The sequence below is a fragment of the Staurois parvus genome, unplaced genomic scaffold, assembly GCF_062004578.1.
Source record: "Staurois parvus isolate SC_StPar_1 unplaced genomic scaffold, SC_StPar_1.0 ptg000003l, whole genome shotgun sequence".
Taxonomy (NCBI): domain Eukaryota; kingdom Metazoa; phylum Chordata; class Amphibia; order Anura; family Ranidae; genus Staurois; species Staurois parvus.
In genome coordinates, this window is record NW_028317799.1 from 648,993 (window position 1) to 669,306 (window position 20,314).

General features: G+C 33.9%; 1 protein-coding gene across 1 annotated transcript in view; it reads left to right on the forward strand.

The window, feature by feature from the left end:
- Positions 1–20,314, forward strand: part of LRRC45 (leucine rich repeat containing 45) — a 133,084-nt gene that overhangs the window by 78,080 nt on the left and 34,690 nt on the right. Inside the window, exons 3-4 of the mRNA XM_089669965.1 lie at positions 17,294–17,355; positions 20,174–20,244. Of these exons, the coding sequence (XP_089526091.1) occupies positions 17,294–17,355; positions 20,174–20,244 (133 nt within the window). The remainder of the gene's footprint in view (positions 1–17,293; positions 17,356–20,173; positions 20,245–20,314) is intronic.

Consider the following 20,314-nt stretch of genomic DNA (forward strand, 5'->3'; position numbering starts at 1 on the left):
TTAATTACGAATTAATTAATTAATTGCGTGCTAAAATTAGTATTAATTAAATATTAGATCGCCAGGTACTAATCGCACCCTCTCTAGGTGTATAAATATTAATCATAAATGCCAGTAGTGTACCGCGCTCCAATATATTCTACCTTATGTGATATAATGAATTCATAAGTGTACCACCGATAATCAAATAAAACATCAATTAATTATACTTAAATATATGATTTGTGTAAATATATAAAATAAATTAATTTATCAATGTGAAAAAACAAAAACTATGAATGAAAAATATAAATAAAAAATAAAAAATATTTGCAGTGGGAATGACAGTTCCTTCTGTATAAATGAGATGGTGTTATTATTCAGTCTGGATAGTGTGATGAGTCTGTGTCCACTGCGTGAACCTCTCTCCTCAGCACAGCCTTCTCAGTGAGACTTTCTCCACTGGCTGCTTGGCTTAGTCCTCCATATATGGAACATACAGAGAAGGGAAAAGAAACATAGTGTCTTATCCGGGATATCAATTATTTATTTTTATTTTTAATTTTATTTTCATTTTCATTTTATTTTAATTTTATTTTTATTTTTATTTTCTTTTACATTTTCATTTTTATTTTAATTTTATTTTTATTTTAATTTTATTTTTATTTTAATTTTATTTTAATTTTAATTTAATTTAATTTTTATTTTAATTTTATGTTTATGTTTATTTTTATTTTAATTTTATTTTTATTTTCTTTTTCATTTTTATTTTAATTTTAATTTTAATTTAATTTTAATTTTATTTTTATTTTTATTTTCTTTTACATTTTCATTTTTATTTTAATTTCATTTTTATTTTAATTTTATTTTTATTTTAATTTTATTTTATTTTTATTTTAATTTTATTTTTATTTTCTTTTTCATTTTTATTTTTATTTTAATTTTAATTTTATTTTAATTTTATTTTTATTTTTATTTTAATTTTATGTTTATGTTTATCCAGACTGAATAATAACACCATCTCATTTATACAGAAGGAACTGTCATTCCCACAGCAAATATTTTTTATTTTTTATTTATATTTTTCATTCATAGTTTTTGCTTTTTAACATTGATAAATTAATTTATTTTATATATTTACACAAATCATATATTTAAGTATAATTAAGTGTTCTTGCATAGCAAGGAACACTTATTGTTATCTCACAAGTATATTCTTATTCTTATTAAGTGTTCTTGCATAGCAAGGAACACCTAGAAAATCTACAATTTCTGGGGAAATTGTGTAAATTGTTCTTGCAGCAACCTTTACCAAATGATTGATGAAATGTAAGCAGTGCACATTGCAAGCCTGATAGTGAGAAATGCATTTCAGCTTGTATTTTGAAGCTCACAGTCCAGCCTGGTGAGTTATCTGCCTCTTGAGTGACCTTTGGTTGCTGCACCTGGAGTGGGCGGAGTAGGCTCACTGTGCTGAGACAGCTGGGTTGCTATGACAACTCACTCTGAGAGGACTGTCAACATGTCTGTTCTAAACAGGCTTTTTAAACTTGGCAAGTTCACTGGCGATTGCCATCTTCAAACGCTTGTAGTTTTAAAAGTATAAATGCTACCGTGAAAAGAATCACAATCACAAGAAAAAGACCTAAATTTTGATGTATAGTCTGTCTCTGAAAGATAAAAAATGAAGGCACAGTCGCAGTTTAAAAACGTTCCTTAAAATGTCTGGTGTCTAGAGTGGAGTTTCAATGAAAGTCAATGGGAGGGGTGATTTGCAAACAAATGGTCATATTCTGAAAACTATCAGGAGTATGTCCTAGCCGTGAACATTTTTAGTGACAGCAGGGTTAGCTGAACGTTTTGATATAAGATATGTGTAGGTGGGCTTGATAATGACATAGTTATGGCAGTTTACAAATCATGTTCTGATTTTTCCTTTCACACTGTAGCTTTCTCACTCTAATGTGACTCAGCTGCCCCCTGAGTGACCTTTGCTTGCACCTGTTGCCTCAGTCAGTCACAGGTGTGTGACAAGCTCTGCTCTAAACAGGCTATTTAAACTTGCCAAGTTCACTGGCGATTGCCATCTTCAAACGCTTGTAGTTTTAAAAGTATACATGCTACCATGAAAAGGTTTATATTGTGACAATCACAAGAAAAAGACCTACAGTTTGATGTATAGTATGTCTCTGAAAGATAACAAATGAAGGCACAGTCGCAGTTTAAAAACGTCCCTTAAAATCTCTGGTGTCTAGAGTGGAGTTTCAATGAAAGTCAATGGGAGGGGTGATGTGCAAACAAATGGTCATATTCTGAAAACTATCAGGAGTATGTCCTAGCCGTGAACATTTTTAGTGACAGCAGGGTTAGCTGAACGTTTTGATATAAGATATGTGTAGGTGGGCTTGAAAATGGCAGAGTGATGGCAGTTTACAAATCATGTTCTGATTTTTCCTTCTACACTCTAGATTTGTCACTTCTCACTCTAGTTGCTCAATGCATTCCTATGGGAAAATGTCGCCACAAAAACCGCGATATTTCGTGAACGATTCGGCGAAACGTTCCACAAAGTAATAGCAATCCGATCGGGAACAATCCGCACGTTTTGATATATTACTTGTCTTTGTAGTGTAAAAACTGTGGGAGGAGTTAGCGTGGCAAATATGGCTATAATAAGAAACGGAATAAGAATAAGAATATATATGTGAGATAACAATAAGTGTTCCTTGCTATGCAAGAACACTTAATAAGAATAAGAATATATATGTGAGATAACAATAAGTGTTCCTTGCTATGCAAGAACACTTAACTAGACAATCTACAATTTCTGGGGAAATTGTGTAAAGTGTTCTTGCCGCAACCTTTACCAAATGATTGATGAAATGTAAGCAGTGCACATTGCAAGCCTGATAGTGAGAAATGCATTTCAGCTTGTATTTTGAAGCTCACAGTCCAGCCTCGTGAGTCATTGTGCCTCTTGAGTGACCTTTGGTTGCTGCACCTGGAGAGGGCGGAGTAGGCTCACTGTGCTGAGACAGCTGGGTTGCTATGACAACTCACTCTGAGAGGAATGTCAGCATGCCTGTTCTAAACAGGCTTTTTAAACTTGCCAAGTTCAATTGCGTGCTAAAATTAGTATTAATTAAATATTAAAGAAAAGAAACATAGTGTCTTATCCGGGATATCAATTATTTATTTTTATTTTAATTTTTTTTTTATTTTAATTTTAATTTTTATTTTATTTTAATTTTATTTTTATTTTTATTTTAATTTAATTTTAATTTTATGTTAATTTTAATTTTATTTTTATTTTAATTTTATTTTTATTTTAATTTTATTTTTATTTTAATTTTATGTTAATTTTAATTTTATTTTTATTTTATTTTAATTTTATTTTATTTTTAATTTTATTTTTATTTTAATTTTATTTTTATTTTTATTTTATGTTATTTTAATTTTATTTTTTTTTTAATTTTATTTTAATTTTATTTTTATTTTAATTTTAATTTTTATTTTTAATTTTATTTTAATTTTAATTTTATTTTTTTTTTATTTTAATTTAATTTTTATTTTATTTTTATTTTTATCCAGACTGAATAACAATACCATCTCATTTATACAGAAGGAACTGTCATTCCCACTGCAAATATTTTTTATTTATTTTAATTTTAATTTTAATTTAATTTTAATTTTATTTTTCATTTTATTTTTATTTTAATTTTAATTTTTAATTTTATTTTTATTTTAATTTTATTTTATTTTTTTATTTTAATTTTAATTTTATTTTATTTTTATCCAGACTGAATAATAACACCATCTCATTTATACAGAAGGAACTGTCATTCCCACTGCAAATATTTTTTATTTTTTATTTATATTTTTCATTCATAGTTTTTGTTTTTTCACATTGATAAATTAATTTATTTTATATATTTACACAAATCATATATTTAAGTATAATTAATTGATGTAATTATTTGATTATCGGTGGTACACTTATGAATTCATTATATCACATAAGGTAGAATATATTGGAGCGCGGTACACTACTGGCATTCGTGAACATTTTTAGTGACAGCAGGGTTAGCTGAACGTTTTGATATAAGATATGTGTAGGTGGGCTTGAAAATGAAAGAGTGATGGCAGTTTACAAATCATGTTCTGATTTTTCCTTCCACACTGCAGCTTTCTCACTTCTCACTCTAATGTAACTCAGCTGCCCCCTGAGTGACCTTTGGTGCACCTGTGACTCAGTCAGTCACAGGTGTGTGACAGCTCTGCTCTAAACACAGTGCTCAAACTTGCCAAATTCACTGGCGATTGCCATCTTCAAACACTTGTAGTTTTAAAAGTATAAATGCTACCGTGAAAAGGTTTATACTGTGACAATCACAAGAAACAGACCTAAATTTTGATGTATAGTATGTCTCTGCAATATTAAAAATGAAGGCACAGTCACAGTTTAAAAACGTCCCTTAACATTTCAGGTGGCTGTGAGTGAAGTTTCAATGAAAGTCAATGGGAGGGATGAGGTGCAAACAAATGGTCATATTCTGAAAACTATCAGGAGTATGTCCTAGCCGTGAACATTTTTAGTGACAGCAGGGTTAGCTGAACGTTTTGATATAAGATATGTGTAGGTGGGCTTGAAAATGGCAGAGTGATGGCAGTTTACAAATCATGTTCTGATTTTTCCTTCTACACTCTAGATTTGTCACTTCTCACTCTAGTTGCTCAATGCATTCCTATGGGAAAATGTCGCCACAAAAACCGCGATATTTCGTGAACGATTTGGCGAAACGTTCCACAAAGTAATAGCAATCCGATCGGGAACAATCCGCACGTTTTGATATATTACTTGTCTTTGTAGTGTAAAAACTGTGGGAGGAGTTAGCGTGGCAAATATGGCTATAATAAGAAACGGAATAAAAATAAGAACTAGACAATCTACAATTTCTGGGGAAATTGTGTAAAGTGTTCTTGCCGCAACCTTTACCAAATGATTGATGAAATGTAAGCAGGGCACATTGCAAGCCTGATAGTGAGAAATGCATTTCAGCTTGTATTTTGAAGCTCACAGTCCAGCCTCGTGAGTCATCTGCCTCTTGATTGACCTTTGGTTGCTGCACCTGGAGAGGGCGGAGTAGGCTCACTGTGCTGAGACAGCTGGGTTGCTATGACAACTCACTCTGAGAGGAATGTCAGCATGTGTGTTCTAAACAGGCTTTTTAAACTTGCCAAGTTCAATTGCGTGCTAAAATTAGTATTAATTAAATATTAAAGAAAAGAAACATAGTGTCTTATCCGGGAAATCAATTATTTATTTTTATTTTTATTTTAATTTTTTTTTTATTTTAATTTTATTTTAATTTTTATTATTTTATTTTATTTTTAATTTTATTTTTATTTTTATTTTATTTTAATTTTATGTTTATTTTTATTTTAATTTTATGTTTATTTTTATTTTAATTTTATTTTTATTTTAATTTTATGTTAATTTTAATTTTATTTTTATTTTAATTTTAATTTTATTTTATTTTTAATTTTATTTTTATTTTAATTTTAATTTTAATTTTATTTTTATTTTAATTTTATGTTAATTTTAATTTTATTTTTATTTTTATTTTAATTTTAATTTTATTTTTATTTTAATTTTATGTTAATTTAATTTTATTTTAATTTTTATTTTAATTTTATTTTGATTTTAATTTTTTTTTAAATTTAATTTTATTTTAATTTTTATTTTTATTTTATTTTTAATTTTATTTTAATTTTAATTTTTTTTTTTTTATTTTAATTAAATTTTTATTTTATTTTTATTTTTATCCAGACTGAATAAGAATACCATCTCATTTATACAGAAGGAACTGTCATTCCCACTGCAAATATTTTTTATTTATTTTAATTTTTATTTAATTTTTATTTTATTTTTAATTTTTATTTTGTTTTAATTTTAATTTTTAATTTTATTTTTATTTTAATTTTATTTTATTTTTATTTTTATCCAGACTGAATAATAACACCATCTCATTTATACAGAAGGAACTGTCATTCCCACTGCAAATATTTTTTATTTTTTATTTATATTTTTCATTCATAGTTTTTGTTTTTTCACATTGATAAATTAATTTATTTTATATATTTACACAAATCATATATTTAAGTATAATTAATTGATGTAATTATTTGTACACTTATGAATTCATTATATCACATAAGGTAGAATATATTGGAGCGCGGTACACTACTGGTATTCGTGAACATTTTTAGTGACAGCAGGGTTAGCTGAACGTTTTGATATAAGATATGTGTAGGTGGGCTTGAAAATGACATAGTTATGGCAGTTTACAAATCATGTTCTGATTTTTCTGATTTTTCCTTTGCACACTCTAGCTGTGCTGTGCTGCTCAATGCATTCCTATGGGAAAATTTCGCCGCAAAAACCGCGATATTTCTTGAACGATTCGGCGAAACGTTCTACAAAGTAATAGCAATCCGATCGGGATCAATGCGCACGTTTTGATATATTACTTGTCTTTGTAGTGTAAAAACTGTGGGAGGAGTTAGCGTGGCAAATATGGTTATAATAAGAAAAAGAATTAGATTTCAAATATGGCAGAGAAGAGCGGTTAAAAACAAACTGCTTCAAATTGCTTACTTCACTGGCGTCTTCACAATTTCTGTGGAAATTGTGTGGTGTTCTGGCCTCCACACAACTGGAGTGGGCAGGTTAGCTTTTGTCTCTCTGCTTCCTGCTCACACAGCTGGGTTCCTATGGCAACTCCCTCCACACCAAGGGCAGAGTCATGGTTATAAACAAACTGCTCCAAGTTGCTGACATCACTGGCGATTGCCATCTTCAAACGGTTGTAGTTTTAAAAGTATAAATGCTACCGTGAAAAGGCTTATATTGTGACAATCACAAGAAACAGACCTAAATTTTGATATATAGTATGTCTCTGCAATATTAAAAATGAAGGCACAGTCGCAGTTTAAAAACGTCCCTTAAAATTTCTTGTGTCTAAAGTGGAGTTTCAATGAAAGTCAATGGGAGGAGTGAGGTGCAAACAAATGGTCATATTCTGAAAACTATCAGGAGTATGTCCTAGCCGTGAACATTTTTAGTGACAGCAGGGTTAGCTGAACGTTTTGATATAAGATATGTGTAGGTGGGCTTGAAAATGACATAGTTATGGCAGTTTACAAATCATGTTCTGATTTTTCCTTCCACATTGCAGCTTTCTCACTCTAATGTGACTCAGCTGCCCCCTGAGTGACCTTTGCTTGCACCTGTTACCTCAGTCAGTCACAGGTGTGTGAGGAGCTGTGCTCTAAACAGGCTATTTAAACTTGCCAAATTCACTGGCGATTGCCATCTTCAAACGCTTGTAGTTTTAAAAGTATAAATGCTACCGTGAAAAGGTTTATATTGTGACAATCACAAGAAAAAGACCTACAGTTTGATGTATAGTATGTCTCTGAAAGATAACAAATCAAGGCACAGTCGCAGTTTAAAAACGTCCCTTAAAATGTCTGGTGTCTAGAGTGGAGTTTCAATGAAAGTCAATGGGAGGGGTGATGTGCAAACAAATGGTCATATTCTGAAAACTATCAGGAGTATGTCCTAGCCGTGAACATTTTTAGTGACAGCAGGGTTAGCTGAACGTTTTGATATAAGATATGTGTAGGTGGGCTTGAAAATGGCAGAGTGATGGCAGTTTACAAATCATGTTCTGATTTTTCCTTTGCACACTCTAGCTGTGCTCTGCTGCCACTCTAGATGCACCATTCATTCCTATGGGAAAATTTCGCCACAAAAACCGCGATATTTCTTGAACGATTCGGCGAAACGTTCCACAAAGTAATAGCAATCCGATCGGGAACAATCCGCACGTTTTGATATATTACTTGTCTTTGTAGTGTAAAAACTGTGGGAGGAGTTAGCGTGGCAAATTTGGCTATAATAATAAGAATAAGAATAAAAATAAGAACTAGACAATCTACAATTTCTGGGGAAATTGTGTAAAGTGTTCTTGCCGCAACCTTTACCAAATGATTGATGAAATGTAAGCAGTGCACATTGCAAGCCTGATAGTGAGAAATGCATTTCAGCTTGTATTTTGAAGCTCACAGTCCAGCCTGGTGAGTCATCTGCCTCTTGAGTGACCTTTGGTTGCTGCACCTGGAGAGGGCGGAGTAGGCTCACTGTGCTGAGACAGCTGGGTTGCTATGACAACTCACTCTGAGAGGAATGTCAGCATGTGTGTTCTAAACAGGCTTTTTAAACTTGCCAAGTTCAATTGCGTGCTAAAATTAGTATTAATTAAATATTAAAGAAAAGAAACATAGTGTCTTATCCGGGATATCAATTATTTATTTTTATTTTAATTTTTTTTTTATTTTAATTTTATTTTAATTTTAATTTTTATTATTTTATTTTATTTTATTTTATTTTTAATTTTATTTTTATTTTATTTTAATTTTAATTTTGTTTTTTTTTATTTTTATTTTAATTTTATTTTTATTTTAATTTTATGTTAATTTTATTTTTATTTTAATTTTTTTTAATTTTAATTTTATTTTTATTTTAATTTTTATTTTTATTTTATTTTTAATTTTATTTTAATTTTAATTTTATTTTTTTTTATTTTAATTAAATTTTTATTTTATTTTTATTTTTATCCAGACTGAATAATATTACCATCTCATTTATACAGAAGGAACTGTCATTCCCACTGCAAATATGGCTATAATAAGAATAAGAATTAGATTTCAAATATGGCAGAGAAGAGCGGTTAAAAACAAACTGCTTCAAATTGCTCACTTCACTGGCGTCTTCACAATTTCTGTGGAAATTGTGTGGTGTTCTGGCCTCCACACAACTGGAGTGGGCAGGTTAGCTTTTGTCTCTCTGCTTCCTGCTCACACAGCTGGGTTCCTATGGCAACTCCCTCCACACCAAGGGCAGAGTCATGGTTATAAACAAACTGCTCCAAGTTGCTGACATCACTGGCGATTGCCATCTTCAAACGGTTGTAGTTTTAAAAGTATAAATGGTACCGTGAAAAGGCTTATATTGTGACAATCACAAGAAACAGACCTAAATTTTGATATATAGTATGTCTCTGCAATATTAAAAATGAAGGCACAGTCGCAGTTTAAAAACGTCCCTTAAAATTTCTTGTGTCTAAAGTGGAGTTTCAATGAAAGTCAATGGGAGGAGTGAGGTGCAAACAAATGGTCATATTCTGAAAACTATCAGGAGTATGTCCTAGCCGTGAACATTTTTAGTGACAGCAGGGTTAGCTGAACGTTTTGATATAAGATATGTGTAGGTGGGCTTGATAATGACATAGTTATGGCAGTTTACAAATCATGTTCTGATTTTTCCTTCCACATTGCAGCTTTCTCACTCTAATGTGACTCAGCTGCCCCCTGAGTGACCTTTGCTTGCACCTGTTACCTCAGTCAGTCACAGGTGTGTGAGGAGCTGTGCTCTAAACAGGCTATTTAAACTTGCCAAATTCACTGGCGATTGCCATCTTCAAACGCTTGTAGTTTTAAAAGTATAAATGCTACCGTGAAAAGGTTTATATTGTGACAATCACAAGAAAAAGACCTACAGTTTGATGTATAGTGTGTCTCTGAAAGATAACAAATGAAGGCACAGTCGCAGTTTAAAAACGTCCCTTAAAATGTCTGGTGTCTAGAGTGGAGTTTCAATGAAAGTCAATGGGAGGTGTGAGGTCCAAACAAATGGTCATATTGTGAAAACTATCAGGAGTATGTCCTAGCCGTGAACATTTTTAGTGACAGCAGGGTTAGCTGAACGTTTTGATATAAGATATGTGTAGGTGGGCTTGAAAATGAAAGAGTGATGGCAGTTTACAAATCATGTTCTGATTTTTCTGATTTTTCCTTTGCACACTCTAGCTGTGCTGTGCTGCTCAATGCATTCCTATGGGAAAATTTCGCCGCAAAAACCGCGATATTTCTTGAACGATTCGGCGAAACGTTCTACAAAGTAATAGCAATCCGATCGGGATCAATGCGCACATTTTGATATATTACTTGTCTTTGTAGTGTAAAAACTGTGGGAGGAGTTAGCGTGGCAAATATGGCTATAATAAGAATAAGAATAAGAATAAGAATATATATGTGAGATAACAATAAGTGTTCCTTGCTATGCAAGAACACTTAATAAGAATATATTTGTGAGATAACAATAAGTGTTCCTTGCTATGCAAGAACACTTAACTAGACAATCTACAATTTCTGGGGAAATTGTGTAAAGTGTTCTTGCCGCAACCTTTACCAAATGATTGATGAAATGTAAGCAGTGCACATTGCAAGCCTGATAGTGAGAAATGCATTTCAGCTTGTATTTTGAAGCTCACAGTCCAGCCTGGTGAGTCATCTGCCTCTTGAGTGACCTTTGGTTGCTGCACCTGGAGTGGGCGGAGTAGGCTCACTGTGCTGAGACAGCTGGGTTGCTATGACAACTCACTCTGAGAGGAATGTCAGCATGGCTGTTCTAAACAGGCTTTTTAAACTTGCCATCTTCACTGGCGATTGCCATCTTCAAACGCTTGTAGTTTTAAAAGTATAAATGCTACCGTGAAAAGGTTTATATTGTGACAATCACAAGAAACAGACCTAAATATTTGATGTATAGTATGCCTCTGAAAGATAAAAAATGAAGGCACAGTCGCAGTTTAAAAACGTTCCTTAAAATTTCTGGTGTCTAGAGTGGAGTTTCAATGAAAGTCAATGGGAGGGGTGAGGTGCAAACAAATGGTCATATTGTGAAAACTATCAGGAGTATGTCCTAGCCGTGAACATTTTTATAAAAAGTTGGATAGTTACTTGTGAGCCACTAGGAGTTTTCTTTCTATATATAAACTCTATTGTTAATTGATTTCATACATAAAAAATTATATGAAAAATATATAATAAAATATTACAAATTAATTATGAATTAATTAATTAAATGCGTGCTAAAATTAGTATTAATTAAATATTAAAGAAAAGAAACATAGTGTCTTATCTGGGATATCAATTATTTATTTTTAATTTTATTTTTATTTTCATTTTTATTTTTATTTTTATTATTTTTATTTTTATTTTTATTTTCTTTTTCATTTTCATTTTATTTTAATTTTAATTTTATTTTTATTTTATGTTTATTTTTTGTTTATGTTTATTTTAATTTTAATTTAAATTTAAATTTTATTTTATTTTTATGTTTATTTTAATTTTAATTTTAATTTTTATGTTTATGTTTATTTTTTTTTTATTGTAATTTTATTTTTATTTTTTTTATTTTATTTTATTTTTAATTTTTATTTTTATTTTATTTTTCTTTTCTTTTTTATTTTCATTTTCATTTTAATTTTTTTTTATTTTTATTTTTACTTTTATTTTTATTTTTTTTATTTTTATTTTATTTTAGTTTTAATTTTTATTTTTATTTTATTTTTATTTTCTTTTTTATTTTCATTTTCATTTTTTTTTATTTTTATTTTTACTTTTATTTTTATTTTTGTTTATTTTTATTTTATTTTTATTTTATTTTTATTTTAATTTTATTTTTTTTTTTTATCCAGACTGAATAATAACACCATCTCATTTATACAGAAGGAACTCTCATTCCCACTGCAAATATTTTTTATTTTTTATCTATATTTTTCATTCATAGTTTTTGTTTTTTCACATTGATAAATTAATTTATTTTATATATTTACACAAATCATATATTTAAGTATAATTAATTGATGTAATTATTTGATTATCGGTGGTACACTTATGAATTCATTATATCACATAAGGTAGAATATATTGGAGCGCGGTACACTACTGGCATCCGTGAACATTTTTAGTGAAAGCAGGGTTAGCTGAACGTTTTGATATAAGATATGTGTAGGTGGGCTTGAAAATGAAAGAGTGATGGCAGTTTACAAATCATGTTCTGATTTTTCCTTCCACACTGCAGCTTTCTCACTCTAATGTGACTCAGCTGCCCCCTGAGTGACCTTTGCTTGCACCTGTTACCTCAGTCAGTCACAGGTGTGTGAGAAGCTCTGCTATAAACAGGCTATTTAAACTTGCCAAGTTCACTGGTGATTGCCATTTTCAAACGCTTGTAGTTTTAAAAGTATAAATGCTACCGTGAAAAGGTTTATATTGTGACAATCACAAGAAAAAGACCTAAATTTTGATATATAGTATGTCTCTGCAATATTAAAAATGAAGGCACAGTCGCAGTTTAAAAACGTCCCTTAAAATGTCAGGTATCTAGAGTGGAGTTTCAATGAAAGTCAATGGGAGGGGTGAGGTGCAAACACATGGTCATATTCTGAAAACTATCAGGAGTATGTCCTAGCCGTGAACATTTTTAGTGACAGCAGGGTTAGCTGAACGTTTTGATATAAGATATGTGTAGGTGGGCTTGAAAATGACAGATTGATGGCAGTTTACAAATCATGTTCTGATTTTTCCTTTCACACTGTAGCTTTCTCACTCTAATGTGACTCAGCTGCCCCCTGAGTGACCTTTGCTTGCACCTGTTACCTCAGTCAGTCACAGGTGTGTGAGAAGCTCTGCTCTAAACAGGCTATTTAAACTTGCCAAGTTCACTGGCGATTGCCATTTTCAAACGCTTGTAGTTTTAAAAGTATAAATGCTACCGTGAAAAGGTTTATATTGTGACAATCACAAGAAACAGACCTAAATTTTGATGTATAGTATGTCTCTGAAAGATAAAAAATGAAGGCACAGTCGCAGTTTAAAAACGTCCTTTAAAATTTCTTGTGTCTAAAGTGGAGTTTCAATGAAAGTCAATGGGAGGGATGAGGTCCAAACAAATGGTCATATTGTGAAAACTATCAGGAAAATGGCTTAGCTGTGAACATTTTTAGTGACAGCAGGGTTAGCTGAACGTTTTGATATAAGATATGTGTAGGTGGGCTTGAAAATGAAAGAGTGATGGCAGTTTACAAATCATGTTCTGATTTTTCTGATTTTTCCTTTACACACTCTAGCTGTGCTCTGCTGCTCAATGCATTCCTATGGGAAAATTTCGCCGCAAAAACCGCGATATTTCTTGAACGATTCGGCGAAACGTTCCACAAAGTAATAGCAATCCGATCGGGAACAATCCGCACGTTTTGATATATTACTTGTATTTGTAGTGTAAAAACTGTGGGAGGAGTTAGCGTGGCAAATATGGCTATAATAAGAAACGGAATAAGAATAAGAATATATATGTGAGATAACAATAAGTGTTCCTTGCTATGCAAGAACACTTAATAAGAATAAGAATATATATGTGAGATAACAATAAGTGTTCCTTGCTATGCAAGAACACTTAATAAGAATATATATGTGAGATAACAATAAGTGTTCCTTGCTATGCAAGAACACTTAATAAGAACTAGACAATCTACAATTTCTGGGGAAATTGTGTAAAGTGTTCTTGCCGCAACCTTTACCAAATGATTGATGAAATGTAAGCAGGGCACATTGCAAGCCTGATAGTGAGAAATGCATTTCAGCTTGTATTTTGAAGCTCACAGTCCAGCCTCGTGAGTCATCTGCCTCTTGAGTGACCTTTGGTTGCTGCACCTGGAGAGGGCGGAGTAGGCTCACTGTGCTGAGACAGCTGGGTTGCTATGACAACTCACTCTGAGAGGAATGTCAGCATGACTGTTCTAAACAGGCTTTTTAAACTTGCCAAGTTCAATTGCGTGCTAAAATTAGTATTAATTAAATATTAAAGAAAAGAAACATAGTGTCTTATCCGGGATATCAATTATTTATTTTTATTTTTATTTTAATTTTTTTTATTTTAATTTTAATTTTTATTTTATTTTATTTTTATTTTAATTTAATTTTAATTTTATGTTAATTTTAATTTTATTTTAATTTTATTTTTATTTTAATTTAATTTTTATTTTAATTTTAATTTTATTTTTATTTTAATTTTATTTTAATTTTAATTTTATGTTAATTTAAATTTTATTTTTATTTTATTTTATTTTTATTTTAATTTTAATTTTATTTTTATTTTATGTTATTTTAATTTTATTTTTATTTTAATTTTATGTTAATTTTATTTTTATTTAATTTTTTTTTTAATTTTAATTTTATTTTTATTTTAATTTTTATTTTTAATTTTATTTTAATTTTATTTTTTTTTATTTTTATTTAATTTTTATTTTATTTTTATTTTTATCCAGACTGAATAATAATACCATCTCATTTATACAGAAGGAACTGTCATTCCCAGTGCAAATATTTTTTATTTATTTTAATTTTAATTTAATTTTTATTTTATTTTTCATTTTATTTTTATTTTAATTTTAATTTTTAATTTTATTTTTATTTTAATTTTATTTTATTTTTTTATTTTAATTTTATTTTATTTTTATCCAGACTGAATAATAACACCATCTCATTTATACAGAAGGAACTGTCATGAAAGTCAATGGGAGGGATGAGGTCCAAACAAATGGTCATATTCTGAAAACTATCAGGAATATGGCTTAGCTGTGAACATGTTTAGTGACAGCAGGGTTAGCTGAACGTTTTGATATAAGATATGTGTAGGTGGGCTTGAAAATGAAAGAGTGATGGCAGTTTACAAATCATGTTCTGATTTTTCTGATTTTTCCTTTACACACTCTAGCTGTGCTCTGCTGCTCAATGCATTCCTATGGGAAAATTTCGCCGCAAAAACCGCGATATTTCTTGAACGATTCGGCGAAACGTTCCACAAAGTAATAGCAATCCGATCGGGAACAATCCGCACGTTTTGATATATTACTTGTATTTGTAGTGTAAAAACTGTGGGAGGAGTTAGCGTGGCAAATATGGCTATAATAAGAAACGGAATAAGAATAAGAATATATATGTGAGATAACAATAAGTGTTCCTTGCTATGCAAGAACACTTAAATAGTCTATGCAGCAGATAGCAAAAGTTTTAAAAAAAAATGTAACAAATGTTAATGCAATCAAAATGTGTTCAAAGTGTCCCAATATAAAAAATCAAAATCTTCCTTACTCCACCAAAATACTGGGTGTTCCACTACGTATACTAAGGCTAGGTTCACATCCGTGTAGGTGGTGCGGCTGCGGATCTGCACGAAAATCCATGCAGTCGCACCACCAGCACAGAGAATTGCGGATCTGCGGGCGGGTGCCATTAGTTCTAATGGCACGCCTCCAGCACTGGAAAACGCAACCGTACTGGGAACCAAGGTTCCCATGGGGGTTGCGTTTTCAGAAATAGTGCAGGGACTTCTTCCCTGCGTGTCATGGGGCACGGGAGTCCATTCAAATGAATCGGCTCTCGTGCCCGCTCAAGACACGGCACGCACGGCGGCATATATGTGAACCGGGGGTAAATGAACTCACCAGAGGTAAATGCTGGTAACATTATAAACCAGCTATCAGCACATTCCCCTGTAGGAGTAATGATCTGCAGCGCCACTACATACCACTTTAAGAAGCTCTCAAGACCGCCAATCAATACAATCCATTATATCATATCGAGAAGAAGGAGAAAGAACTTGCACTGTGTAAACCTATTAAAACACTTTTTGTTTCTTATTTTCTAAAATTAATCCAAAGCATTCACATTTGTATGTGTCTCCACTGACACATGTATAATTCGTAGAGTCATGTAACTGGACTGGCTACAGCCGCAATCCCTAGCCATGAGCCATGACGTCATGTCTAAGCCCCGCCGTACGCGTTTCGTGATTCAACGTCCTCCAGGGGACACTTTAAACACATTTTGAGTGCATGAACATTTTTTTTTTTTTTGCTACATGCTGCACGGACTATTTATAATTATTATATGAGGAATTCACATGACGCTTTGATATATGTTATATATTTATATATTTATGTGGATAGATTGCACTGTGATACATGTTTATTAGGATTGTTTGCACATAGTACATCTCTTTCTAGCAACAGAGCTGTCCTTTTAGAACAAAATATTTTGAGTTGATCTATATGTTTCAGTAGGATAGCAGCTGTGCTTCAATTAAGTTTGAAAATACTGTGGCGCAGTTCTGTAACTCTCTATGCTGTCCTGGAGACCAAACAGGAAGTGAGTGGAAATCTCTTCTTAGACGGCGGTCATTGGAATAGGTGTCTCCACTGGAAGATTTCCCCTCAGCTCTTGTTTTGGTGACAACTGTGAGTTTTGAATTCACCATCATTTTCAGTCCCAGTGACAATAGTCATCAGGAAAAATAGATAAAGTGACCCTCTTTAGACAGCAATAAAAGCTTAAAAGGGGTTCCAACCCCTCAACATTCTATCCAAGTATGAAGTTTTAGTTCATCCATTTACGGTGATGGTATGTATTGGTAATGTGCTAATAACTGGTTTGTTAATTTGCATACTAAATGTTTTAGCTTAATGTATTTCTTGCATTAAGGTAAAAAAATTTTATGTTAAAGTATTGCCCCCTCAACTCCCCCCCCCCCCCCAATACTTACCTGAGCCCTCGCTCGTGCCCATCTGCTGCAGCTCTGTCTTCTTCCCGCTTTTACAGGCTTTGCTGAGAGCAGCTGGAGCAATTGGTTCTCACTGCTGTCAGTCAAATCTTGTGACAGGGGGGGGGGGCAATCCTCACTATCTCTGTGCGTCAGTGAACACAGGCACCCGGGCTTGGGATTGAGTCCGCAGGTGTACCGCGATAGGAAGCGGTTTCCTGTGGTGGCACACAAAAAAGTTGAGTTGCCAGGAGTGCCAGGGAGGGGGCCCGAGAAGAGGAGGTTCATTGCACAGGGTAGCTTAGTATAAACCTACTTGTTATTTTTTAAAAAATGAAAAGTAAGATTTTACAATCACTTGAATTTTTTTAAGGAAGCATAAGACTTTTATTTGGTATATTGGCTTAATAAATCAACATTTTGGTTTTGATATAGGCTGGAAAACATGCAAAAATAAATTAAAAAGTCAACATTTTTTAATTTATTATTTTAGTACTGCAATTGTATCTGAAAATTGCTGTATTAAAAATGACTCATCCTCCAAACTTTAGGCTGCAGTGACATCTGCAGGCTAAAGGCTTATTTGTCATAGTGATCACATGATCAGGAACCACTCTGTCTGGATCCAATTTCTTTATGGAAATCAGAGGTGATGGTGACGCCCAGGATCAAGAGCCACCAGCCAAGCAAAGTTTTTGGCTGGTGGCTTCGAAAGGGAGGATGTTTATTAGTGTATCCTCAACATTGGGGATTCATTTGCAAATTACGTAAATCAGTAACTAGAATTGTGCTTTGTCTGGACAGGTGCCAAGCTCATTTTACAAGGCCTTCGCTCAAACTCCGTGGTTAAGTACTTAGATATGAAGGTGAGTGTGAGCTTATTTATTTGATTTGTAATTGGATTTAAAATACAATCTAGAAAAGCTACAATTTCTGGGGAAATTGTGTGAAGTGTTCTTGCCTCCACCAGTAGTCTACAACTGGAGTGGGCGGAGTAACTGGGTGGAGTGGCTGGAGTAACTGTTGTGTGGTTGGAGTGGCTGGAGTAACTGTTGTGTGGTTGGAGTGGCTGGAGTAACTGTTGTGTGGTTGGAGTGGCTGGAGTAACTGTTGTGTGGTTGGAGTGGCTTGAGTAACTGTTGTGTGGGTGGAGTGGCTGGAGTAACTGTTGTGTGGTTGGAGTGGCTGGAGTAACTCTTGTGTGGTTGGAGTGGCTGGAGTAACTCTTGTGTGGTTGGAGTGGCTGGAGTAACTCTTGTGTGGTTGGAGTGGCTGGAGTAACTCTTGTGTGGTTGGAGTAACTGTTGTGTGGTTGGAGTGGCTGGAGTAACTCTTGTTTGGTTGGAGTGGCTGGAGTAACTGTTGTGTGGTTGGAGTGGCTTGAGTAACTGTTGTGTGGTTGGAGTGACTTGAGTAACTGTTGTGTGGGTGGAGTGGATGGAGTAACTGTTGTGTGGGTGGAGTGGCTGGAGTAACTGTTGTGTGGGTGGAGTGGCTGGAGTAACTGTTGTGTGGTTGGAGTGGATGGAGTAACTGTTGTGTGGGTGGAGTGGCTGGAGTAACTCTTGTGTGGTTGGAGTGGCTTGAGTAACTGTTGTGTGGTTGGAGTGGGCGGAGTAACTCGGTGGAGTGGCTGGAGTAACTGTTGTGTGGTTGGAGTGGCTGGAGTAACTGTTGTGTGGTTGGAGTGGCTTGAGTAACTGTTGTGTGGTTGGAGTGGGCGGAGTAACTGGGTGGAGTGGCTGGAGTAACTGTTGTGTGGTTGGAGTGGCTGGAGTAACTGTTGTGTGGTTGGAGTGGCTTGAGTAACTGTTGTGTGGTTGAAGTGGCTTGAGTAACTGTTGTGTGGTTGGAGTGGCTGGAGTGGATGGAGTAACTGTTGTGTGGTTGGAGTGGCTGGAGTAACTGTTGTGTGGTTGGAGTGGCTTGAGTAACTGTTGTGTGGTTGGAGTGGGCGGAGTAACTGGGTGGAGTGGCTGGAGTAACTGTTGTGTGGTTGAAGTGGCTGGAGTAACTGTTGTGTGGTTGGAGTGGCTGGAGTAACTGTTGTGTGGTTGGAGTGGCTGGAGTAACTGTTGTGTGGTTGGAGTGGCTGGAGTAACTGTTGTGTGGTTGGAGTGGCTGGAGTAACTGTGAAGAGGTTTTGTCAGCTCCCACTCTAGTTTTGAGCATTCCACCATTCATTCCTATGGGACCAATTTCACCACAAAACGACGATATTTCGTGAACTATTCGGCGAAACGTTCCACAAAGTAATAGCACACCAATCGGGAACAATCCGCACGTTTCGGTATATTACTGTGTATGTAGTGTAAAAACTGTGGGAGGCGTTAGGGTGGTAAATTTGGCTATAATAATAAGAATATATATGTGTGATAACAGTATAGCATGTGATCGACTTCTCCTCTCCCATCTGACAGCTGTAGGTGAATTCTGATTGAACCAGAGCTGTCATTTGCAGGTCAAGGGCAGAATCCTTTAGAGCTGATTCACACATGATCCTGTCCTGAACCTGATGTAAACCTGAGAACAACTACTGTATCAATTATACAGTAGTTGTTTCAGGTTTACATCAGGTTCAGGACAGGATCAGGTCAGGACCTTTAGAGCTGATTCACACATGTGCGGTGCGGATTGAAGCGCAGGTTTCCCAGCTAATTGATACAGTAGTTGTTCTCAGGTTTACATCAGGTTCAGGACAGGATCAGGTCAGGACCTTTGGAGCTGATTCACACATGTGCGGTGCGGATTGAAGCGCAGCTTTCCCAGCTAATTGATACAGTAGTTGTTCTCAGGTTTACATCAGGTTCAGGACAGGATCAGGTCAGGATCTTATCTTGTTCACACATATGCGGTTTAGAAACGGTTCCCATAGAAGTCAATAGCTTGTAATCTTTTTAAAACTGCACTGAATCCACACCGGCAGTGCACCGGACATATGTGAACAGGCATAAGAAGCAATGTCATGCAGATTGGATGCACTTCAAACATATGTGAACAGGCACTTAGCCTGCACAAACTCTGACAGATTGGTTTGGCGATAATTCAGGGTGTTATTTCCTGGGTCGTGGGGGTTAAATGGGGCAGCGTGAGAGTATGAAAAGGTAAGTATATATATTTATTTGTAAGGGGAGCTTTTATGAACAAAGCAAAGGTTCACTTTTATTAGCGGCCAAGGGCTGGTTGGGATGAAACAACCTATCTGTAAGCAACAGCAGCTTGGCCCTGGAAAGAGTGGCTAAATGGTTAGCACTTCTGCCTGGCAGTACTAGGGACGTTGGTTCGTATCCCAGTCACGGCACCACCTGCCTGGAGTTTGCATGTTCTCCCTGTGCCTGCGTGGGTTTCCTCCGGGTACTCTGGTTTCCTCCCACACTCCAAAGACATGCTGGTAGGTTAATTGGCTCCTGTCCAAATTGTCCCTAGTATGTGTATGTATGAATGTGAGTTAGGGACTTTAGATTGTACACCCCTTGAGGGTTAGGGACTGATGTGAATGTACAATATATATATGTGTAAAAGCGCTGCGTAAATTGACAGCACTATATAAGTACCTGAAATAAATAAATATCCATTCTTCATTTGTTGGGTTATCACAGTTGTAAAAATGTAACCTGGTTTATGTAATATTAGTTTTTTGAGCTGTTTGAGATGATCAGAGAGTACCTGTGTATGCGTTTGCAGGGTAACAATCTACGCAGTGATAGTGCGGAGGCCCTTGGGAAGCTCTTGAGACAAAATTCTTCAATCACCAGGTATGTAAACGTGGTACCGTAGATCACTGAGGGTTTTAATCGCTAACTCTAGCCAATTTAGTGCTTTTTT